Source organism: Nicotiana tabacum, chromosome 12 (assembly GCF_000715075.1).
Source record: "Nicotiana tabacum cultivar K326 chromosome 12, ASM71507v2, whole genome shotgun sequence".
Taxonomy (NCBI): domain Eukaryota; kingdom Viridiplantae; phylum Streptophyta; class Magnoliopsida; order Solanales; family Solanaceae; genus Nicotiana; species Nicotiana tabacum.
This window is the reverse complement of record NC_134091.1, coordinates 43,530,190-43,557,031: the sequence shown is the minus strand read 5'-3', so window position 1 is coordinate 43,557,031 and position 26,842 is coordinate 43,530,190. Positions and strand designations below refer to the sequence as shown.

General features: G+C 37.2%; 1 protein-coding gene across 1 annotated transcript; it reads right to left on the bottom strand.

Moving 5' to 3' along the window:
• Nucleotides 1–1,635: 1,635 nt before the first annotated feature.
• On the bottom strand, nt 1,636–17,009 carry LOC107822085 (protein S-acyltransferase 8). Its single transcript, XM_016648586.2, has 5 exons — nt 16,650–17,009; nt 4,700–4,885; nt 3,472–3,777; nt 3,144–3,377; nt 1,636–2,458 (listed from the first exon to the last, which is right to left on the bottom strand). Exons 1-5 carry the CDS (start codon nt 16,686–16,688, stop codon nt 1,952–1,954), a joined length of 1,272 nt encoding a protein of 423 aa, XP_016504072.1. The 5' UTR covers nt 16,689–17,009; the 3' UTR covers nt 1,636–1,951.
• Nucleotides 17,010–26,842: the final 9,833 nt, after the last annotated feature.

The following is a 26,842-nucleotide window of genomic DNA, read 5'->3' as shown; positions in this document are numbered from 1 at the left end:
AACAAATTATGATCGAGTTTTTTTTTCAACACCAAACCAAATCAAACTGAACCATAGTCGGGGTTTTTTTATCGATTTGACTTGGATTATTGGCTTGGTGCGGTTTATCGATTTCCTTTGTACACCCCTACTTCATATCGTGGAATTAAAGATCAAGAATATCTCAATCTTAATACAAACTTGGTATGATATTGTGTAGTAATTGTCTATACACGGTCTTGACTTTTATCCTACATGTGCACTGTATATGCACACATACTCACCGATCGTGAAAAATAACACAAGATGCAAGTGAATATTACATTTTATTGCACCAATTATTCAGTAATTAATATACTTTTTTCCTTTAAGGGAAAAATTAGATCTATCGAATACAATAAGTTTTTCTGATGGTTTAAGTAGTAATGGCTAAAGAATATGAAAAAAAAGAAGTTAAGAAAAAGAGAAAACAAATTGTTTTTTTTTAAATTGTTTGCTGGTATGATACAGAGGAAGCTGGGAAGAAGAAAATAAAATATTCGAGTAATAATTTCTTTTCAATGATAATAAATATTAAAAAGGACCAAGAAGAATGACCTACTTTTTGATAAGCCAATCTGAGATCATAAGATCATTCACAACTGTATATCCCGTCAAACTAAGATACTTAATAAATTTGTTACCACTTGAAATATCAGCATCAAGAATCCCAGAAAGAAGTAGCCAACCTTGACAATACTCAGCATTATTGGCAGCTATTGAAAATTCAAAACTTGCTACATCATATAACTTATGTTTTTCAACATGAACCAAAGCACTCTTGTACAAACCTATTATCTGACCATACAAGTTGAGACATTGACCAAGACCTGACTTCAATTCGAGTCCTATAACTTGAATATTTCCTTTAAGCTTTTCTCCAATGTATATTTGTGTTCTTGTAGCGTTTATTAGTCCTGTCTCGATGATTGATAGTGTTAGCTGCAGCAGATCCTCTGCTGATATGATTAGAGGACTTGATTTCAAAACGTCTAAACAGAACGAAGAATTCCAATCTGTTGAACCCCAAGCACAAGCCTTGTCGAGCAATTTTGGAGAATCTGGCTCTGATGTAGCACTGAAAAATGCCAAAAGAAATATTGCAAGAACCGAAACATTAATTAATGAAGACATTCTTGCTGTGGAGGAATAAATTTAGAGGAAAAAAAACAATTTTTAACGAGGGAATGAAAGGGTATGAAGTTGTAACATAACGTATGAATTGTATCTGTGACATTTTGGGATGATGGATTGTCTGAATGATTAAATAATTGTTTGGTATAGCTCATTTATTATGAGTAATAGATAAGTTCACAATTTAATTGTGCCTAATTGCAAATAAGGTAAAGAATTTATTTGTATGGACTCAACCATAGAAAGAACACTGTATTTGGATGGATCAATGGATTTGGATCATTTACATTCCCAGCTAATCAATTATGTAACAAAAGATACACACTCCCTTTCTCCTTCCCAAATATTGTAATAATGGGCTTCAAAATTAAGAGGTAATATTGTGTCGTTAGTGAATTGTGATATGAAGTTGAAAAGATGGCAGAAGATTTAAGAGAAGAAGCTACTGATACCCAAAAATGGTGAAAACAAGGAGAAGTAAAATGAGTAAGAACCATCTCTATTTAAATTAACAGAGGCATCAGGTCTACACAAAACAAGCCAGTTCACAGTCCCCCAATTGAACAGAATAAGCAGCAGCAGCAGCAGCAAGCCAAAACAGGGACTACCTTGTCATTCAAAAAATCACACACGCCTATTCACTAATTTTCCCAAAAGAATATTTATACCAGTCTAGTATCCAGTGGTGAATGAGAATGTGAAAAGGATATAATGTATTACAGAGTTAACCTACAGGAGTAAGTTACAACTGCAGCTTAATGATATTATCCATTGTCGTCAACTGTACAACATCATTAAATCATTGATAAGGCTCCCGCGAAGCATTGTAGCTCCTGCTCTCGGGGACGTTGGTTTTCGTGCCAAGGACCTCTGATGCGATTTCCCAGCTCCCACTTCTCCTTCCCCAGCTCGAGTGACGCGTGTCTGATTGCACGTTGGGAGCTCGCCTATCTGACCCATGAATTGAATCAGCCTCAGATGAATTATGATAGGGCACATCACTCCCTCGGCTACGTATATCTGCTTCAATATCTTCAATACTATGACGCTGTGAGATCTTTAGAAGGTCTCCACCAATATCGAGATCATCTTCTACCTTCACTCGTTGATCCTCACCCATTTCAACTTCAGCTTCCCTGGTAGTAGGCAAAGGTGGCTGTGGTTCTTCCTCTTGTACATAACCTCGGAAGTTGTTCCGTGACGGTTTTACTTTTGTGCAAAATACTTCCATGAAGTTGTTCAAACAACCAAGGTCATAGACATTGATCCTGTTTTCTGCTCTATACCGGAAATTCTCATAGGTCGTCTGAGACAGGACAAGGTTAAACGCTAGTGAGAATGCAAAGACTGCTGCATATCTAGAACAGCACAAGAAGAAAATTTCTTGTTGACATGATGGTAAAGTGGATCCCCCAGACAGACACCTTGTCAAAAAGCTATTTACTTTAACTAACTACATAGACAATACTTGACTAATGCATGAATACCAACCGATATGGGTTAGCTGTTTTGAATGAATAAAAGGAAAGAAAAGCAAGTGCATTTTATAAGATAACTATATTGCTTACTGTTTCTCTCCATTCTTTCCTTTCTATCCTAAATCAGACCAGCCCAAAACCTTCACATGAACTAACTGCAACTATTAAACATAAATGCAAAGGAACAACTTGAAATGAAAAGGAAGACATAAAACACCAACCTGACCCTACCCTCGTGCAACAGTACATTAAAATGCAAAAGCAATTAAGGGAACAGAGAAAGTAGTATATTAGGCTCATCTTTTACTTCCAATCATACTCTGCTCAGTAAACAAAGCAGCATATTCATGGGCCCAACAAAAGTATAAAAGCAGCAGGAAGGCAAAATCACAAGAAGCATGGCCTATGGAATGCACGGGTTCATGCCCTATCTTGAAGCACAATTAGCATCTCTAAAAAAATTGAACTTTAGAATCAAATGTCCTATCATGAATACAAGATAAAGCAACTGACCTGATTGGTACTTATTAGATACAAGTGAAAGCCGGTGAGTCCACCAACAAACCACAGGGAAATAAAACAATAAGCCATTAGAATGACAGATGCTGGCGACTCTTTCATTGCCTTCCAGACTGTGCCTTGATCATTATCCATTAGCACCTTGATGTACAGAGCACATATTGCAAACACATAGATGCACAGCAGCATAGCAGAAGAGACAAAGCAGAAGAAAAAACGGTAGTTGCGCTGCACGATAAAATGAGAGCTGTCAAGAGTAACCCAATAGATCTAAAAATTAAGAAAATTTCACAGAACCAATTTAGCTAGTACAATACCCTACCAATCCAATGCACTGGCCCACCCATGGGCAGTGGTGATCAAATCGCTCCACACAATTGTTACAGATGGAACAGTGCGAACAACGTGGAGGGCGATATAACATGCAGGTATCACAGTATTTCACTCTCACTGGCATCCCATTAACAGTTACTTCTTTTGTTCGGGGAAATTGAAGGCTAGGCGTTTGTCTTCCACCAATCTCTACTGATGCAGAAGTGTCACAACGGAATACTTCCTCTGGCTGATGAGAATTACGTGGAACAATACCTGGATCTCTAGCTGATGTAAGAAGCAGCAGCACCAATACCTGCCAAAACCAATTCAGGGATCCTCTAAGCCACAGCTTGAGAGTTGATCCATTTCTCCTCTACACTATTTCGAACGAACAAAAAGTGATACCCATATAGAGAGGTCATAACAGTACATAGTTCGACACAGAAAGAAGCAAATAGAACAAATTATCAGGCAACTATTTTCAGAAGTACTACCTTCAGCTAAATCTTTCCAAAACAATAAAGATAAAACAAGTAACTTCAATCAAATTCTAAAAGTTTCACTAACAAAAGCTGAGAGCTGACAAAACATATCCATATGTGCACGACATTTTTGCATGTTCAGTAGTGTCTAACTAGTATAATTGTGCAACTACCAACAGTCCAAACCAAGATGAAAATTAAGATTATCCAATTATTTGTCATCTATAATATCAGATATTAAAAGCATTCGTTATTTGCCTCCTCCTTCGGTAATCAAGTCTGAAGAACATGAATAAACAGAAAAAGACTGGAAAGTGGAAACTGTGTATCCAAATGAGCAGGGAAAATAGAAATTCCATGATCACCAAGTACCATGAAATTTAACCAGCAATTTTACTGCTCTAGGCACTACAGTTAATATCCCACCCACCAAAAACTCAACCTGAAAACATAATAGCAAAACCTAATTATGTAACTGTTATAGTTATGTAACTGTTATGTGTAAAAATGAAAAAATCAAAGCTATTAAATAATCAGGAGAATGAAAAAACAACTGGACAGAGAAAGGGACAAACAAATCCTAGACACAAATGCTAACGATCCATGAACAAAATTAAATGTAACAACTAGCCACTAGCTAAAAACCACAAGAATTCAAAGTAAAACAAACTTATCACATTATTTTAACCATATTGGTGACAGAAGTAACATGCAATCATTCTCAAGAGTCAAGTAAGGGGTTAATGAACTTACATGGATAGTGAAAATAATTGCTACTGCCAAAATAGCATATCCTGCATTGTACGATGAAAACTCATGGCGCAGATGCCTTGCGACAAAAACACAGAAAACAGTGACGGGTACTATGATAAGCAATAAGGTTATAAGCAATGACTTTGCATCTGGCCCAAAAATCAACCTGCCACCAAGAAAAAAATACTGCAGAAGAAAGGAAATGAGTAAAAAACAAAGAAGATAAATCAGAAGTACAAAGTATAGCATGGCATGCTACTGCTGATTTGTTATAGCAACAGATGAATAATTACACTGTTGTTGCTGCAAAATGAAAATATTGAAAAAGGACTTATCTTTTCTGTCCTTTGGTTCACAAGAATAGTTGAAAGATCAAGAGACAATTTCAAGGGGAAGAAACGAATAATTTCTCTTCATCGCAATCATCAGTGCAAGTGAAAAAACTTCTATTGGTACTGCCAATGTTCTGTTGGCAATCTTTTCCACTTTCTTTTCTTTTTTCAAGACCCCTCCTCTTTGTTTAGAACAATCTAGATGTGGCTATGATCATGATTTCATACTCAATGATGATAGAGTTATACATATATATTATCTAAAGACAGAGAGACCTCTAATTGAATGGCCAAGAGGATTGTACTGAAAAAAAGTCAATACAAGGGGACTTTAGGCCCCAGAAGTCAATGACCCAGTGTACAAGGGCCCCTGTACAAAGAAGCTATATACGAGGAAAACAGCCTGATCAACTATATTCATACTTTACAACAGTGATTTTTATACAGAGGCTTCCCCTTTTTATGAGGGGGCTTCCGCTGCTTTCTACAAGGATCCTCCCTACTTTTGCAATGTCGAGTACTAGCTGAGCGCTTGGATTTTAACACGACCAATACTTGCTTATCAAAATAAGCCAAAACAAAACTAATGGGCCAATGGCCCGTGGTGAGCCGATCGTGATATTAAACATTCTACTTTCAGTTTTTTTTTTTTTTTTATAAGTAGACTTGAGGTTAGTTTTACGAATAAAAAATCTTCAGTATTCGAATTTCAAGTGCTACTATGCCCAATCAAGTCTTTCAAGAGGTGCCAGAAAGGAAGATAACTACCTTTTTACTTTTTCTAATCACAAATGTTTACCGAACAAAGTGCACATTAGAGGAACCTTTAGAACATTGTCGGTGTATTAGGGCACATGTACCACGTTGAAATCACCTTCGGTTAACAGGGGCAAGCGTTAAACAATTCTAGTTCAATGAAACTCCTCCAGGTAAGGGCACTCACAATCAGAATACAGTTTATCACGAAGAGGAAAAAATCCACACTAGACTGACTAAATGAATAATTTACGGAAAAGGGCCAACAATACCCCTAACGTATTAAAAATGGCTCAAAAATACCCTTCGTTAACCTTTTGGTCAGCAAATGCCCCTAACATTTATTTTTGGGCTCAAACTTACCCATGTATCTAACAGAACTACTTGGTCAATTTTTTGACTTTAACTTTGCCATGTGGCATTTTCTTAACCTGCCACGTGGATTATTTATATTAAATTAAAACTCACCCATATCTTTTAAAATACCCAACGACCTTACCCGCTCCTATAACCCACTGCTTAACCTCTTCAAACTTGTTACGAACTATTCGGTATTCCTCATTAGAAGAATACAAGTTTGCTTCTTGATCCATATTTAGTATAGAATCGTCTAATTAATACACTTGGAGAAGTTGCAAAGCTTCAAGAACAGAACAAGAAAATTGTCTCTTCCATATCTTCCCCAAGAAAAAATGACCATAAGACTCAAGAATGCTAGCATTAGATCTAGGTTTTGGATTTATTGCCGGAGAGAAAGATTAGGAGGGCAGGATTTTATATGCCTTGGCGGCCAGGTAGATACTACCCCTACAGCGGTGTTGGCACTAGTATACCGCAAGAACATACAAAATTCTAGCAGAAAGCTCAGGTCAAAATAATGGACAAGTGCTACGGTTTCAGAATCCTAGTGTCTCTTATTAATGATAAAGAAGAAAGGGTTGTTGGTTTAAATTAACTGGTAACGGGTGGGTTATAGGAGCGGGTCAGGATCGTTGAGTATTTTAAAAGATACAGGTGGGTTTTATTTAATACAAATAATACACGTGGCAGGTTAAGAAAATGCCTCATGGCGAAGTTAAAGTCAAAAAATTGACCAGCTTAGTTCTGTTAGATATAAGGGTAAGTTTGAGTCCAAAAACAAACGTTGGGGGCATTTGCGGACCAAAAGATTAACGGGGGGTATTTTTGAGTCATTTTCAATACATTAGGGGTATTGTTGGCCCTTTTCCGAATAATTTATTAGCAATTCCCTCAGAGTAACAGCTAACTCTCTTCCTAATCCCTCTATCATTGCTAGTAACTATCTAATCATTTTTTTTTTTTTGATGAAGTAAGATAATATCATTGAAATGGCATCAGGAGGATGCCAAATTACAAGAACAGAAATTATGTTAGCTCCCGTACAAAAGACAAAAAACACTGTAAGCTCCAGTACAAGAGTATCTATGCTATAACTAGGGAGCTAACAAAATCCAAAAGAGTGTCTACGCTATTAACAGGGGAAAGAAAGTTCCAACTCAACAAACTAACTAAACATCTAGCTTTTACGGAATGTATTGGAGTTGATATTCCATCAAAACATCTGCCAATGTTTCCTTCCAAACAATCCAAAATATGACTGCTGGGATCATTCTCCATATTCTTTTGATGGCTTTGTCAACTCTCCAAAAAATTCAGCTAATATAGGCTTCCTTGATGGTGTGAGGCATGATCCAAGTTATACTGAAAATGGATAGGAAGAAGTTCCAAATATCAACAGTGACTGGGCAATGAAGAAACATATGGTTAACACTTTCTGATTTCTGTTGGCACATATAACATCTGTTGACTAAAGTAATGCTCCTTCTGCTAAGATTGTCCTGTGTTAAAACAGCTTCATTGAGGGCAGTCCATGTGAGGCATGCTACTTTGAGTGGCATTCTGGTAAACCAGACATGTTTCCAGGGCCAATCCTCTAATATTCTATTATGTGTACTTCCCTTCTTTTGAATTCCCCCAGATGATTCTGTCTGGTTGTTGATCTTCCGTGATGAAATCTTCCCCCAGATGATTCTTTCACAGGACTTCCCTGTGAAAGAATGCTGTAAGTCATTGATTTCCCAATCATGAAGATTTCTTCTAAACACTGGATTCCAAATGTTCTCTCTGTTTTGAGCAATATTTGAGTCCTGATTGCAGGCTATTAGGTATAGACCTGGGTATGAATCCTTTAGTGTTGTATTACCAAGCTATATGTCTTTCCAAAATTTCACATGAACACCACTACCGACTTTGAATGATGTATTCTGAAAGAAATCATTTTGAAAGTTGCTGATGTGTTTCCATTAACCCACTCCATGGGGTGCTGAACTTTTCTTGGGGCTCCAATGATTCTGAATTCCATACTTGGCGCCAATGATCTCTTTCTTAGTAACCTGCTTCAGTTTGTCCATACCACCATAGCCATTTCATTAGCATACATTTGTTGTGAAGCCTAAGATTCCTGATACCCAATCCCCCATAAGACTTTGGTTGAATTACTCTTGGCCACCTAACAAGTGAAAATTTGTGAGTCTCACTGTTTCCTTCCCATAAAAACCTTCTTTTTAGCCGGTCTAGTTGTTTCAGGACTGAGCTTGGCATAGGAAACAGAGGCATGTAATAAGATGGTATGTTTGTCAAGGACACTACTGATCAGTGTGAGTCTGCCCCCCATCGAGAGATATTGCATTTGCCAGGTTGCTAGTCTCCTTTTAACTTTTTCAATGACTTCATTCCAAATTCCAGTGGATTTGAATTTGGCTCCCAAGGGGAGTCCTAGATAAGTTGTGGGGAAGGAGCCAGTTTTGCAGCTAAGTATTTCAGCTAAATCCTCCAAATTTTGAACCTCATTCACTGGATAAATAATGCTTTTAAGCATATTGATGTGTAGCCCGAACAATGCTTCAAAAATGAGTAAGATGAGGTTGAGATTGATTACTTGTGACCTTTCTGCACCACAGAAGATCAATGTGTCATTTGCATATAGCGGGTGTGATACAGTGACTGAATTTGCATGATTTCTCCCCACCTGAAAACCTTGTATCCATTGAAGCTCCTTTGCCTTTCCTAGCATATGTGAGAGACCCTCCATTGCCAATAAAAAGAGAAAAGAAGAGAGTGGATCTCCTTGCCTGAGGCCTTTTTGAGGAGAAAAGAAACCTACAGGACTTTTGTTAACCAACACAGAATACTTCACAGTTGATATGCAGAATTTTATCCACCTATCTCCAAATCCCATCTTCTTTAAGATGTTGGTGAGATATGCCCAACTCAGTTGATCAAAAGCTTTTTCAATGTCTAATTTGCACAGCAAACCTGTTTCACCATTTTTGATTCTCCAATCCAAGAACTCATTGGCAATCAAGGAGACATTTGTGATCTGCCTGTTTTTTATAAAAGCACTTTGTTGCCTAGAGATCAACTTGTCAATGACCTTTTTTAATCTTCCAAAATTTTTACAGCTATCTTGTAAACACTCCCTATTAAACTGATAGGTCTATAGTCCCTTAGTTCTATTGCTCCTTTCTTTTTGGGGATAAGAGCAATAAATGCAGTATTGCAGGATTTGACCATATGACAACTATGATAGAGTGATTGAGAGCCTCCATGATATCTGTTTTAATAAAGTCCCATGCCTTTTGAAAGAAGGCCATAGTGAACCCATCGGGGTCTGGTGCTTTATCAGGAGCACAAGACTTTAAGCCTGCTAAGACTTCTGATTCCTCAAAAGATGATTCTAGATCAACACATTCATCTGTAGATAATGAGGGTAACCCCTCAAACTCTGTTGTAGGCCTCCACGGTTCCCTTTCCCTATACAAAGCCCGATAATAATCCAGTATTTCCTATTTGATCTGCTCCTTAACTTCAACTAAATTTTCTCCCACTTTGAGCCTATCAATGCAATTGTTCCTCCTTTGAGAATTAGCAATTTTCTGAAAATACTTCGTGTTTCTGTCTCCCTCCTTTAGCCATAAGCATCTGGATTTTTGTCTCCAAGAGACTTCTTCAGCTAGTGCAATCTGTTGAAGTTCCAATTTGAGATTGAAGGTCCTCAACTTTTCCTCTGGAGAATGTATCCTATGTTCAGCCACTTGATCCAAGAGTCTTAACTCATCGAGTGCCTTGTTCCTTTTGTCTTCCAACTTGCCATGCACCTCTCTATTCTAGGTTATTATGTCCTTCTTTAAGGATCTCAACTTCTGGATGAGAATATGATTGTATAGGATTGCCACCATTCCTTTATCATGTCCATAAACCCTTCAGTTTGTAGCCACATATTTTCAAACTTGAAGTAGGAAGGTGTCGGTTCCCGATCTCCACTTTCCAGGAGGATTGGTTTGTGGTCTGAAATTACCTTGGGCATTGGTAGCTGTTTCACTGCTTTAAATGAATCACCCCATTCGGTTGAATGCAAAAATCTGTCAATTCTGGACGCTTGTGTAAAGTTCTCCCCTCTCGACTATGTGTATTGTGCTCCATTAAGAGGAGGATCAATCAAGCCCAGCTCCAATATAAAAATTGAGAAGTCGATCATTGCCTTAGATCTTCTGGAGCAATTAAGTCTTTCATTTTCATATCTGCATGCATTGAAATCTCCGCCAATTACCCATTGGTCTGACCATAAACCACCGATTGCTGCCAATTCATGCCAAAATTCCTTCCTTTCTGGGTTGGTACGAGGGCCATAGACCCCTGTGTAAGCCCATTTGAATTCTTCAGTTAAACTCTCAAATCTGCAGGTTATTGAGAAGTCTCCCGATTGAGAATCAACACAATGCTACAACCTTCTATCCCACATAATAATGACCCCTCCTTTATTTCCCCAAGCCTTGAGTTCAACCCATGATACCCATCTGTTGCCCCATATTTGCATGGACAGAAAATTGTTCCAATCCTCAATTTTAGTTTCCTGAATACAAAGGATGTCTACTCTCCATTTACGAATCAGAGACTCCAAAGTACTTTTATTCTTGTCATTTAGTCCCTGCACATTCCAACTTAGGATTTTGACCTTCATGCGGAATGAGATTGGTGAGACCTGCCCCTAACCTTTCTGTCACTGCCTTCTTGAAGACCCCAAGCCAGCTTCTTAAGTTCTGCTTCCCCTTTACTCTTCCCTTTTCTAGGGCTTGCTACTGCCTTAGCCTGTTGTTGTTGAAGCAGTAGTTGAGCCTTTCTTCTCTCCTCCATCCTTAAAATGATACCCAAGATGTCATGTTCGAACCCTGCCGCATTTACACCAAAAGCTTTGCAAGCTTTTACCAATGCAATTTTGGTTCACCTTGATGTTTCGACCTCTGTTGGTTTGTCCATCACTTGCATGGTAAGATCCAGTCGATCATGCCATGGGAGAGAGAGAAAGTCATTGAAAGACTGAGCGGAGAAGTCTGATTCCGAGTCACTTACCTTAGCTGATTCTGAGAGCAAACATAATTGCGAAGTGGGTGGCTCAGCTTCATCATCTGCATCGAATTGGGTGTGAGATGTTTCACCTATTGCTTCTTTGTTCATGTGAGTGGAAGCTTGGATCTCCTCAGACATAGGGTCGAAATAATTTTTAATCTCTGTCATATGACCCTTTAGAAGACATGGGTCATTATTATTCCTTAGCACCTTCCATGTATTACAGTTGTTGGGCCTTTTAAAATATTTCTTCTGCTTTTGCCCACTTGAATAGTACCCATTATAAAAGCCCAATGTTTTGGCTTTATGGGTCTTAATATTTGTAGTAGTTGTAACTGGACCTTTTAATTTTGCAGCTGGCCCCTTCACATGTAAAATCCCAGGCTGATTTTTAAAGTTGGAGATGGTCCCTACATTAGACATATCCTTGCTGACCTGCACAAGATTCGAAATCTCAGAGCCCACATGGTCCTCTGTTACCTTTTCTGCTGGCCTCACTGTTACAGAGGGTAATGTGTTTGGACTGCTAGGTATTGGAGTTGGTTGGTTCTCCGTTGTTATCAAGATTTCAAATCTCAAACCTCCCCAATCTATTCTAACCTTCGCCGGAAGTTGCTTGCCAGAGTTCCTGATGCAAATTCGAGCCCAGAAAAAATGCTTTCTGCTCTTTGTATCTGCATCTACTCCAACATAGCCGTCGCACTGATCTCCAATTTGTTTGAAGATTTTAGATGTCCAAGCATGGATGGGGATCCCGAAAGTTTTCACCCATATAACTTCTGGGAAGCTATCAACAGAAATAGTTCCATAACACGGCGTCCACCATTGTAAATGTAAATGTCGATCGCTCCAGAACCAATTCCCTGCACTGATTCTAACAGCCTCTTGTCTTGATGGGAACTCGAATAGGAAACGATTGTGGTCTATGGGGGTAACTTTAAGTCCTGCACTGATTTTCCATCTGCCAAGGAACCAATTCTGAATGGTTTCTGCGCTTGGGCTATTGCTGAATGGGTCGTTGAAAGTTCCAATTAGACATCTAGAGAGTGGGTGTGTAACTTCTTCAACCTTTGAAGATGGTGGGATCAGAATGTCTGGCCAGCTCTCAATCTTTACAGCTTCGAAATAGCTCCTAAATAATGGAGATGGTGGTCGTATAGGGCCATTACTGTTGTGGCTTCCTACAAATCGGAGGATTTTTTCAGCAATATCAACCCAATCACTATTATAATCTGCTTCCGGAATAATCACCGCTGATTTTCTGCTTCCTTGCCACACTTCTATTCTTACAAATCTGCCATAGATATTGTAATTCTGATAGACTTTGTGAAGATATTGTTGTTGTTTCCTCCCCCATCTTCTGTAAAGATCTCCTCTCCCCTTTGATGTTTGCTTCAAAGCGTCACATACCCATCGTAGATTATTCTCGTCGATGCTAATTCTGCTAGTGAAACGACTACTTCTTTCGATGAGTGAATACCACCTAATCTGAGCATCCCCGATGTTGATGAGTTCAAAAGATTTTTCCCCTGAAATGAAAAAAGTTTGTTCCCCCATAGAAAAATCCATCTAATCATTTTACTAACTCTACAACAACAACAACCCAGTATAATCCCACTAGTGGGGTCTGGGGAGGGTAGTGTGTACGCAGACCTTACCCCTACCCTGGGGTAGAGAGGTTGTTTTCGATAGACCCTCGGCTCCCTCCTTCCAAGAACTCCTCACCTTGCTCTTGGGGTGACTCGAACTCACAACTTCTTGATTGGAAGTGGAGGGTGCTCACCACTAGATCAACCCACTCTTATCCATTTTACTAACTCTACATCTCCACGGATCATTTTCTCCTATTTCTTGTTTTTGGTTTCTCTATGTTTCTGGGAGGATAAGTAAATTACCATTAAAGCATACAATGAAAACATAACACCCTACTGTGATAAAGATTTCGTGATCTTGTTATCATCAACCTGTCTTCCCCATTTCCAGATCATCTCAAGCTATATCAACGCCTTCCTTTTCTTTTTCCTTTTGTTTCTTGGGTGAAAGTGTACTATCTATTCTTTAAAATTTGATACTTCGATGGTAAATCTCTTAAACTATCTTAGCTCAATAGCTTTGATTGTTATCAGGAATACTTTATTTGTACAATAAAATAAATATATAGAAAATAATTGAATATGTAGAGAAGTTTGTCAAACAAAAGGGTTCCAACACATTGAGCACCCTGTCCACTATAATCAACCCCATTAGAAGTGTTGAAGTCCACTATGACTAACAGCAGAAAAACTCAACAATAAATTAACCTTCAAAAACTTGATGACAACCAATTAAAGGAAATGTTTAAGGGCAAGAACAGTTGTCTAACGTACAGTCCCTCAAGGACTCAGCATCTTTACCTACATCTTTAAAAGCAGCATGCCAGGATATTTTTCTTTTTTCTTTCTCCTTTTTTTTCCTTTTTCAACTTTGTTGGAGGGGGGGTGGGGGAAGGATGTGAGCGGAGTGGAAGTACTCAATACCTAAGTTGCTCGGACACGGGTGCGGGTGTCTAACACGGGTGCGGATCTAGAGGTCGGATCCTTCGACATGTAAATTCTAAGATTCGGGGATACGGATCCTAGTACGGATATGGGTGCGGGGATCCAGCTAAAAATAATTCAAAAAAATAAAAATATAAAAATATCTCTAAGTTATGAGAAATTTTGTGGAATACTTACGTATAGCTTGTGAAGTGTGGATTTTCTTTTTATTCTCAAATTGTAGATAAGTAAAGGATTGATTTACTAGATAAGGTATGTTATTTTCTTCAAATTTACCCGAGTTATGGTTCTTATTTCGGGCATCAAATTGTATCTCGTCTCGAATTTTTCCGTCTGTCGTGGTCAAAGTACCCAAAATTGTTTGACCAGATCCGGTACGGATCCCATACCCACACCCATACTAGTGTCGTGTCGACATGGGTGCGACACCTAAACTGCCGTGTCGGAGCAACTTAGCTCAATACTTGGGCAAAATATCAACGGCGCCATAAATTCCAATTCACTACATTTGTTAGTCCCTCTATAGACGCTTCATTTTAAAATAATCTAGCCCTTCATATCTCTGCTTGAACTACAATCCTTAAGATTACTGATTAACAACACCATTTCCATCATAAAAATGAATACGTACGCAAGCTATGCACTCAAACTCAGTGAATAAACTTCCCTTGAAAAATTAGTCTTCTAATACTATTATATCCCTACATATTCGATAAAAAGCAAAGAGATCCTCACTGATACCTAAAGCACTTCATATACCTTTGAAATGATCACTTCATATACTTTTGAAATGATGTTATGTTTTGATCCATATTTCCAAAAAGAATAAAATTTGAGTACATTGTGCTTCATCTCTTTTTCAATAAACCGAGAAAATCTGAAAAATCCAAGGTTATAAGAAGTTGTCAAAGCACCCTTTCTTCATGGTGCTTAATGAAATTTGTTAGCTATTAGCACAAAGGGAACTAGAACTAGTTGGGGCCCTTCAATCATCAAAGTTTGCTATTTTTGTCTCTTTGAATGGCCAGTGTATTAACTAAAAAAATTCGTTCCTTGATAATCGAGAAATTCTTGAGGACCAGTGGCACACGATTCGAAATTTGGTGGACAATGGGCCGGCACTTCTACCCCTCTCTACTTAGATACCAGACTTTCTCTGCGGCAAGGTTTGAACCTGTGACATGTGCCTAACCACATGTCATGGGCTGCACTTTTACCACCAGGCCAGAGCCCTAGGGGCTGTAGATTAAGAATTTATTACTTACAAGTTGGAAAATATGTATTTTTTTAAGAAATAAAAGTTGCCTCATATACTAAACTAGCGTGCTTCTGGTTTTTTATCCCCGCCATCTTCTTTACAGGTTTGACCCTACTCCTCCGTCTCAAAATTTTATACTCAGTATTTCATCATTTGCTGCCTATTCCTGAAAATTTTAGGTACTTTAATCATATGAGCAATTGCTTAGAAATTATATACAGCCCTCTTTCCGCTCCAGATTCAAAAAAGGTTCTGGAATCAAATCCATATGGAACGACGGTAATAAAAGCAAAAACTTCTCAACAGAAAAGGTGCCAACTTCAACAAGATGATAACATTATTATTCGCCCAAGAAGATAATAACCACGTGAACCATAGGAAAGAGTTTAAATTCTTAAAAAGGCTGTGCTTTCTGATCTAGGACCAAAGGCAGCTCAGTATCCTACAAGATAAGAGGAATATGGGCACTTTGGTTTGCTCATCTAATCAAAATTTGCTTATGAGAGAGTCTAAAGTGAAAAAAATAGTTGTAACGGCCACAAACCAACTTATAAGAAAATGTTAATTAACCAAACCACCAAATAAGAGAGTTAGAGAATTTAGTAGGAAAAGGAGCCAATACATGCTTCGAACTTTATCCAAAAAACAGTAAGGTTACTGGTTAGATCAAATATCATACACCCACTAGCCCGTAACTCAATTTATTTTAATGTATAATAACACCTGAAAGGTCAAAAGAATATGCTAACAGTATCCTCATTGACGTAACAACTGACTCATTGCAATGAGGTATCAGCTACACAGTTATCTCAGTATAGGATCTATTTGACTTCATATTGATTACCAGTCTGCCAATATTTTTCCTGCATAGCCTCCAGAAAAATTGGCACTTCTTAAGATATTCACCATAGAAGGGGCAAATTCAAAATTGTGCAGATGTATTTTTTTATTTTTTTTTGACAAGGTAGAAGTAATACAATCTTTAGTTTTTCTTCTTTTGGGTTTCACAACTAGTGTCCAATAGCCACATTGGGGCCCGACTAAATATGGATCCGTGTCTGGAAGTCCCACATTGGAGGGTAAAGAGTTGTTTAACAAAGGCGAATCCATACCCAGGGCTCGAACCCAAGACCTCTGGTAGAGGATGATGGAGTACTTACCACTCCATACCCAGAGCTCGAAAGTGTGCATACGTAAGTTATATCTAAACCTCAAACTAGAGTTTCAACAATGTATTTCAGATTTTTATGAATGTAAGGAACTAGCAGACACTTGTCTGGAAAACATCCCGAGAATTCCAAAACGTAAAGAATGCTGAAAAACATTCTTTACAGTTCAGATCAAAACTTAAGACATTTCACAAGGCCATTAGAATAACTTAAAGTTGAATAAAGAAATAAAAATTCAATCTTTATGCACAAATTGGCAAAGTAACCATTACAATTTACACACACAAGAAAACTATATACAGTAACAAAAATACTGTCCAAAACCCACTACACCAAACAATACCCAACTAAAAGTTCAACCAAAACCCAGGAAAAAAATTAAAGTATAACCACATAAAAAAACACCCACAAAAAAAGAGAAGCAAAATTTCTAATAATCAAAAGAAACAAAATTAAAAAAGAAATTCTCACATTGCTTCCTTTCCAGACTTGGTACACGCGCTTTGCCATATGGCACGCCTCAACCCCCACGTGCTACGGCCTCTCCTCAAACCTTAAGCTGGAACAGAGTCAAACACTTGAAACTTGAGATTGTTCATTATATGGTAAGCCAAATGCTCAAAAAAATTGAATTCCTCAAAGGGTTTTTCTGGGATTTTAATTTGGAATATGGGAAAGAAGAGAATTTGGGGGTTGGGGTGGGATGGGGTTACGGGGTATGGGGTATAATGACGGAAGAAGGTGGTGGTGGCGGTGGCGATTTTGGAGTTTTTCGTAAAAAGTCTCTTTTTTATGTTTCTGAAAGTGTTTTGTTTTTTTTAATTGGAATGTTTTGGGAAAGAAAAGGTTAAACGCTTTTTAAACTTTACAACTTTTTTTAAAATTGGAATGTTTTAATTTTAATGCATTTAACTTTTCTCTCTCTTAGGTCACTATTTTGAGCAGTGACAAGATTTTCTAATAGTTTTTTACTGTCATTTTTGGTCATTGGATTAGTTTAAGATTTTGAACAGCCTAGTTGTAGCCTGTATGTTTTCTTCTTGTCATATTGAAAATACTTTTTTTAAAAAACGTATTAACATTATAAAATAAATAATAAAAAAAGAGTTAATACCCCTTTTAAATTATCATATTTTTGTCAATTTTCTACTTAAACTATTTGATGTCCCCAAAATACCCTTGAACTGTATTGCCCTTCATTTAAAAACCTCTTGTTGTTGTGGCATAACATGTGTAAATATTTGTTTGGCAGCGCGTGTCAGCTAAAATAAGCCATCAAAATGGCTCGCCTAACATAAAATAATGGCTAATTAGGCTAATCCACTTTCAAATACTTATTTTTTTAATAAATATTCTCCTTATTTCAGTTATATCCACCTTTCTTCCTCATTTTTCACATTCTTCCTTATGTTTTCACTATTCTTCTTTATTTTTTTTACCTTTTTTTTTTCGATTCTCCATGTGGGTTTCCGCTGAAAAATTTCTCCATCTCTTATTTTCTCTGAAATGATTTATTCACTTTTTTGTTTTAGTTTTCTTTCATGTCTTACACATATTATTGAAAGAATACTAATTTAAATCTTCTTATTAAACTCAACACCTTATAGAGAATAAAGTTGAATATCTTGAACCTTCTTTATGTAATCTGGAATTATAGAATGTAATTGTTGGCCAATTGATTTTTTATTTGCAAAATTTTATTTTGTGTAATCTTTTTTATGAAATATAAGATGATTTTTAAGAAATGCAACACTATATGCCTTTATTTATATTTTTACTGTGCTACAAAGTGAATATAAATAAGGGCTTATTCAATTGGAGTCTAACATAAAGCACAATCACAATTAAATCTAAAATTAACATGGTACATTAGATATTATTTTGGCCAAAACTCCTAGAATTAATCAGTCATTTGAGAGTAATACATCATGAGTAAACTATATAAAAGACTTTGTATAAACCATAAGTTAATATATTTAGACAAAAACACCTTTAAAAGTCTAACATGGGGTTTAAATATATAGGGAAATATAATTCATGGAATTTTTGGGGACACCGGATAGTTTAAGTAGGTAACTAATAAAAAAGTGATAGTTTGGGTGGGTTTTAGGCTAAGTTAAATAGCCATGTATAGTGCTACATGGCATGTTTTTTTAGATAATTAAGAGCTTGTACTAGACGCACCTCTAAGAATGCAATGAGAGGGTTTTAATATGAAAAGCAACATAGTTCATGGGGGTTTTGGGGACACCGAATAGTTTAACTAGTGTCACGACCCAAAATTTCACATGTCGTGATGGCGCCTATCTCAATACTAGGCAAGCTGACAATCTTAATAAACCACATATCTTTTAAATTTGAAAACATAAGGATTAAATTCAGCGGAAGAAATCTCACAAGTACAAATATAAATACTCCCAAAACCAGGTATCACTGAGTACATGAGCTCTCACAATCAGGCCCTCGGCCTCGCTTAGTCATAAATCTCTCCAGTCTCTCGGGCTCTCAACAATCATGAAATCAGCCCAAACAATAATGATATGATGCATCAATAATGAATAATAGAGACTGGGATAAAATAATCAAGTAAACTGTGACTGAGTACAAAACAACAATTAAACAGATCGTTCAACATGTACACGACCTTTGTGGGTCCCAACAGTACTAGCATATAGCCTAAACATGGTTTCTAACATGACTTATAGTTAAATTTCCACAACACATAGAGAGCACATAGCTAACAATAAGTTATTAAACTTTACAGTTTTCACGGGATAGACCAAGTCATAATTCCCTCGGTGCACGCCCACACGCCCGTCATCTAGCATGTGCGTCACCTCCAAATAAATCACATGACACAAAATCTGGGGTTTCATACCCTCATGACCAAATTTATAACTGTTACTTACCTCAAAATGTGAATTTTTTTACTCTGCTATGCATTTGCCTCGCAAACGGCCTCCGAATGCCTCAAATCTAGTTATAATTAATTTGTTTCAGTCAATAAAATTTATTGTAATTAATTCCATAAGAAAATACTAATTTCTCATAAAATTCTGAAATTTAGCTCAAAATTTTCCTGTGGGGCCCACGTCCCGGAACCCGACAAAAGTTATAAAATCTGACAACCCATTCAATTACGAGTTCAATCATACTAATTTCATTCAAATCCGACTCTGAATCGGTGTTCAAATCCCAAAAATTCGTTTTATGAAATTTCTACAATTTCTCCCAAATTTTCATCTTAAAATATTGATTAGATGATGAAAACAACGATATATTCATGTATGTTAACCAAATCTGAGTTAGAATCACTTACCCCAATGAATTTCTTGAAAAACCCACGAAAAATCATCTCAAACCGAGCTCCAAAGGTCCAAAAATGAAATAATAACCTAAGCCTCGGTTATATAGTACATTCTCTGAACTCACCATGTATTGTCCGCACAATTCCAAGTGCGGCCGCACATCCCAGCTTCTGCGGTCGCACAGAAATGGTGCGGTCGCGCCTTTTGGTGACTGCGCTGCCATGACTTAGTATTTTGTCCATAATATTCTCTACATATGATCCAAATGATGACTTCTTTACCTTTTTGGAAACTAGACACGAAGGGATACAACTTTCGTTTTTGAATCATCTCAAAATCCCTTGTAGATCAAAAGATATAAGCTTCTGAAGTCGGACCGGCGAATCTGCAGAACTCCCTGTAGTGCGGTCGCAGACAGAATTGTACGATCCGCTCTCCTCCTCTGAGGTCCTCACTTTTCTGTTGCGGTCTGCACTCTTATGTGCGGTCCGCACCTCTCCTTCGCCTCAGCACCCCAAAATGTGTGGCCCGCACCCAAAAAATGCCAGAACAATATTAGAGTGTCGAAATATTCGGACTCGCTCAAAACTCACCCCGAAACACACCCGAGGCCCCCGGGACCTTAACCAAAGGTACCATCAAGTCCTAAAACACCATATAAACTTAGTCGAGTCCTCAAATCACATCAAACACCGTTAAAACCGCGAATCATACCCCAATTCAAGCCTAATAAACTTTGAAATTTTAAATTTCCACAAACGACGCCAAAACCTAATAAATCACATCCGATTAACCTCAAATTTTGCAGACAAGTCATAAATGACATAACGGAGGTATTCCAATTTTCAGAATCGGATTGCGACCCCGATATCAAAAATTCAACCCCCCGGTCAAACTTCCCAAAAATTCAACTTTCAGCGTTTTAAGCCTAATTCCACTACAAACCTCCAAATAATTTTTCGGATATGCTCTTAAGTCCAAAATCACCATACGGAGCTATTGAAATCATCAGAATTAAATTTCGAGGTCGTTTACACCTAAGTCAATATCAGGTCAACTATTTCAACTTAAGCTTCCAACATGGAAGTTCATTCTTCCAAGCTAACTTCGAAATACCTTAAAACCAAACCGATAATTTACACAAGTCATAATACCTCGTAGGAAGTTATTCAAGACTTCAATTAGTTGAAAGGAGCGTAAATATTTAAAATGACTGGTCAATCGTTACAACTAGAAAACTGACAAAAACATAAAAGTTTAGGGAAATTTTGGGGTATTAACTCAAAAACAAAAGTAGTTAAATATAAATGTCTGGTAAAGGAGAGAGCAATAGCAAGGAATATTCATGGCAAATAGAGCAACAAAAGGCACGCATATGAATTGGATTTTACCATTGGCATCATGTTATTTGCACCAAATTGATTTGATGGCAAATTCTTTAGAAAGAAAATATACTTTGACTTCTTTTGATTTGTTTTTGTGTTACTATTCAAAATATTTTTTTGCTTATCTGACATGAAATTGGAAATTTCTTCAAATTCAATTCTAAGGATGATGTCCTCTTTTTAATTAAGACAGTACAAAAGCATTCACTAACATTCTAATAGATTCTAAACATGCATGAACTTTGAAAATATAAATATTTATAGTAAATGAGATTGCATCAAATGTAAAATTTAGACGTTCGGCAACTAGAATGTTATCATGATTATAAGTCTATATGTCCAATATTTCTCCAAATAATATCAATTATGACTAAACAATAAGTGAAAATTTAGGTTGTAAGTGAAAAAAAAATGTTTTTTAACACATCATAAAAAGTCGACCATGTCAAAGAAATTGCTCTAACTTTCGTAACAGAATAATGACCTCGAGAACCTTGGTGTTTTAAGAAAAGGTTGGTCGCTGATTAACGGCGGTAATATTATGAATTACTCAATTTGAAGAAAAAACTTACAGAACAAAACTTACATTTTTATGTCAGAAAATATTTTCACTAAACAATATTTGACTGAAACAATCACCACCTTGATTTATTATGTTGTTTATAGAATGCATTCACCTATGAATGAAATAGTCAGGGGCGGAGTCACAAGCCGAACAACGGGTTCAGCCGAACCCAGTAATTTTTGATCAAATAGTATATTTGGTATTTAAAGTTTATCAAATATGTACAAATATTAAATTTAGAATCCAGTCATTAACACTTGAAGTCGTGATCCCAAAATTCAGAACTCATAAGATTGAAATCCTGACTCCACCTCTGGACCGACATGATTCACGCGTTTATGTGCTCAACAATAGAGGAGTCTAGCGTTTAAGTGCAAAAAGGTAAAAATAATATATACATCATCCATTGAGTTTTAAAGCTCACTGCTAATTGATTATAAAATATATAGTTATAGTCTCATATTTCTTTTAAAAACATTCGAAGATAATTTGATAGAAACTAATAGTCCACCAAACAGTATAGAGAATCGGGTTCTCTATCTGTTCCCATAGTAAAAAGACATAAAGTAAATAACACAAGATATTTATGTGAAAAATTATTTGCTCAAGGGATTAAAAATCACGACCTACCGGTGTAGGATTTCCAACTTCACTAAATCAAGCAATTTCATTACAACCTAGAAATTAACCTCTTAATCATTCACCTCTTGTAATAACTCTATTGTAAACCCTTTGCAATAACTCTATTACAAAGCAACAAATATTAACTAACTCTAGTCAAGAAAACCAAAATAAACTAGGTTGAAAACTGTCCTATAATAGCACTTCTAGAAACTAGTATAGGATTACAAATAAAGAATAAAATGACAAGACTCAACAAACTTAAGGACTTAAGACATCTTCGGTATTGGGATCTTGTCCTTGAGTTTGTAGCAGCTTTGTTCTTGAGAGAACCTCGAGAGCAGTGGCGGCTAGCACTTGAGAGAATGTAATTTTCAGATTGTCAAGTGTTAGGTCAAACTTTGTAACATGTTGTTTATATACGAGAGAGCATGTGAGAATAGATATGGACATTTCATCTTTTAGTTTGGCCTCTAGCATGCAACAGATGTACCGTTGTACTGCTGTCAGTCGGTAAAGTGAGATAACTTTTACAACTATAGAATTGACTGTACAACAACCATGGAATTGATCATATCTCGTTCCTCGAGAACATTTGGCAAATCATCAAAATACGAAATAGCATAACTTATCAATCTCCCATTTTTTTTTATGATGACAAACCCAGAATTGATATTTCCTCTGAGAACTAGATTCTCAATTGCTCCCCCTATGAATCAAACCTATAACAATATGTTAACAACAATGTTTCCCCTGCGAATTAGACCCATCTTTCCCGCATAACACATCATATCAATTCTACCTTTTTGACCCCCTCCTCTTGAACTTCCGCCTTTTGGCATCATTGAAAAGATTAATCAAAGAAGCACAAGTAAAACAAAGTTCAATAATATTAACTCATGGTCACTTGGGCAACACAACATGAACATTAACAAGAATGACAAGTGAATTTCATTGCACAAACGTAGAATAATTGCCCACAGTGATTAATTATAATAAAATCACAATAATTTCAACAACACAAAATATGATAATTAAACAGCCAAAGTACCAATGTCCATTAAACAATAAGGATCAAAAGAAGATAGAATTTTGAAGGACTTGGAGGGACTGAAAGACATGGATCACTGGGCAAGAAAAAACTTAAGGGGCTAAGGCTTTGAGGAGCTTGTCCATCCGCTCATTGGCAGTCCTCTGATCAATGACCATCTGATCATTTAGGTCCTCCACTTGTTTCCTTAATCTTGTATTCTCAGCCTTCAACTGAGCATTCTCTTCTGCCAAGGGACCACTGTGACCTGGTTTTGTGCTTTTCTGAGCGAGCTAAGACTTTAAGATGGCATTTTTAGCTTGGAGCTTGTGAATCTCAGCGGTTGCCTATTATTGAGCATCAATCAAACTGGAAATGGTGGAATTATTTTCAGCTCCTCCCTTCTTCGACACACACTCACACTTCCCCAAAGTGCCCAAAATAAACATTTGCTTCCTCGTCCCCACGGTTGCTTTTTTCAGCTTAACATCGAAATACGTAAAGACCCTGACATAGAACAACTCGTAGGAAAGACCATGCTTGCCATCCTTTGTATTTGCAACTTTCATCATGTGCTCAAAGATCACGTCCAAAGCACACCTCACAAGAGGTAAGAAACGCTCGCTTGCAATAATAGAAACCCAACTAAGAGTCGGGGTCGAATCCACAGGGAGTTAAGATAGGAGTTAAGGGTATATATTTCAATGTGAGTGATTGGATTATCTAGATTACACTTCCACAATAAGATTTATTTTTCTATTTCTAATTTTTACTCTATTGATTGCAAAATAAAGGAAGAAGACTAGAGAAAATTATTTTTAAGGTTTTTCCAAATGGATAAAAGGTCTAGGGTTGTGACCATTACCTAGGTGTTTGCCTAATGAATTAAAGAATTTAATGCTTGTTTCGTTGATTCGGGTATATTATAGCTATCAACTCTAATTTATCCACTCAGTACCTCTCGGTCAGAGAGTGATTTTGCCCAATTTGGCTTTCTCAAAACCAAATGGGTATCACCCAAAATAGTTGATAAGAGCTCAAGTCGGGTTATTACTATCTCTAGGTTGAACCTTTTAATTGGGTTAATGAATCTCTCAATTGACCCAATTCCTTGTTAGCTAAGTTATCCTAGACTAAGTCTCTCTTTCTCAAATAGAGACTAAGTCAAATAGGCATGAACTAATGGCTGCAACCATTAATTCCACAATTAAAGCATGAACTAAGCTAAATAATAAACACCCAATCATAAAAAGTACTAAAGTAGATACCCATAAGGTTTACACACTAGGATTGGGTTACAACCCTAGTAGAAATCCAGCTACTAATAATTGGATTTGAAGAAAATAGAGAAGAAAGACTAATTAAACTCATAATGAAAGCTTCAAGTGATTAAATCTATTATAAATACACCAAAACAAAGTAAAATTTCCTAAAATAGCAAAACAAAATGGCTATAGTACTTTTAGAGGTTCAAACTTAACCTAATTTTGTGAAACTCGTCTATTTATACAAGGCTAAAACTCTTAGACAAAAGTACCCCCTGGGAGATTCTGCGGCCGCACAATTCCATGTGCGGTCCGCAGATTTCTTCATCTGGTAGGAGCTGGAGTTCTGCGGCCACACATTTCTGAACTACGACCGCAAGGTAACTTTTCTGTGGTCCGCAGATTAAGAACTGCGGCCGCAAGGAACTCTTCTGCGGTCAGCAATATTAGGATTGCGACTGCACAAATCTTGTGTGGTCCGCAATTCATTGAGGCTCTAGACTTGGACTTTTTGCATAATCTCTGATCTTGACCCTTGGCCCAGCTTTTGCGGCCGCATAATTCATGTGCGGTCCACAGTTTGCACAATTGTCTACTAATTTTTCCTTCTTTATTTGCAGTAGCAGATGGAATTCTGTGGTCCGCAATTTCTTCTGCGGACCGCACATTGTGTGCTTTTGTGCCCTTTATTGTCTTGTGCTTAGACTGCTCCTTTTTAGTTGGATTTCATTTCGGGAGCTCAACTTCCGGCATTCTTGCAATTCTACACAATATTATTAGTTTTGGGAACACAATTCAATACTTTTGGACTAAAACAAAGGATAAAAGGCACTAATAAGTAGTCAAAATCCCCACTTATCAGTAGGTACAGGAAGGTACGTGTCGCGGAAGGTAGGAACTGAGGTGTCTAAAAGGCCCTTTTTTGCATGTATCCATGTGCGACCCCGCGCCTAGGTGGCACTTCACGCATATGGTCCTTCCTATACAGTCTGAGCCCAGACATAGTTTCTTTACTCTTGACAATGAGCTTCATGAACTTAGATGAAGCAGTTCCCTTAACAGTTCCCAACCCATCAGTTGGAACATCAAGAATCTATCTGAGTTTCTCCTCAACAAGAATGAACTTTGTCCCATTCACGCACAAGCATAGTGTATCATCACCAATATTAAACTGATTAGCATAGAAATATTTTACTTCATCTTAATATAATTTGGGACTTGGAGGAGCAAATAAATGACTCCACTTTTGGAACTCAATGATGTCGTGAAGTCACTTAATGCCCTTCTTCTCAACAATCTCAGGGTCAAAAACTCTACCCAGCAACAATTTTTTAGGCCTGAGAGCCGCCTTCCTCTCCAGCTCATAAACTCAATCGTTGGTTTCTTTGAAGAGTCAGGTTCCTCACTTTCACTAACTTTCCTTTTTCTGAGAGGTATTTCCTCCCCCTTCTCCTTCTCACTCTGCTCACCCTCCTCATCAGGAATCTCTCATTCAGTCGCCTTTCCTTTCTCCACTTATCTCTTTTTGGAATTCTTTCTTACAAGAGGAGATTCATTCTCCTCATCCTCAACAGCCACTACATCAACATGTGGCACATCTTCCTCATCAATTAGTCTACTCTTCACTAACCTCCTCCTTTTCTTCAAAGAAATTTTCTCCTTACTTTCCTTCAAAGTAATCCTAAGTTCAACCATTTTCTTTTGCCTAGTAGTAGTCGGCTTGTAGGTAACATGTTTCTTTCCCTTTACACTAACCTTTGCCACTGGAACAGAGGCTCGTGTGAGCATAGAACTTCAAACAAGATCATCATCAGAATCATCATCTTGAGAAGGACTAGAGAGATCAGGTCCCTTCTAATCTCGTCCAATTTCACACCTCAATTCAAGGTTATGAAACGGTCAATTGCAATAGTAGTACCGAACAAGAGTCGGGGTCGATTTTCACAGGGAGTTATGAATGGAAATTAGGCGTATATATTGTAGTACGTGAGTTTGAACTACCTCAATTTATACTTCCACAAATTGGGGTTGATTCTATGTCTAATTTAAACTAAGATTGCAAAGTTAAGAAATAAAACTAAAAAAATATTTTTGTTGTTTTTCAAGTTTTGTAAAAAGCCTAGGGCTATGACCATCACCTAGGTATTTTCCGAATGGGGTATAAACCTTAATACTTTTTTTATTGATCGGGGGTATATTATAGCTACCAATTCTCAATTACCCACTTAATACCTCTCGGTCAGAGAGTGATTTTGCCCAATTTGGCTTTCTTAAGTCCAAATGGGTATTGCACAAAATAGTTGATAAAAGCTCAAGTCGGGTTATTACTATCTCTAGGTTGAACCCTTTAATTGAGATTATCAATTTCTCGATTGAGCCAATTTCTTGTTAGCCGAGTTGTCCTAAACTAAGTCTCTCTTTATCAAGTAGAGACTAAGTCAAATAGGCATGAATTAATGTTTGCAACCATTAATTCCCAAATTAAAGCAT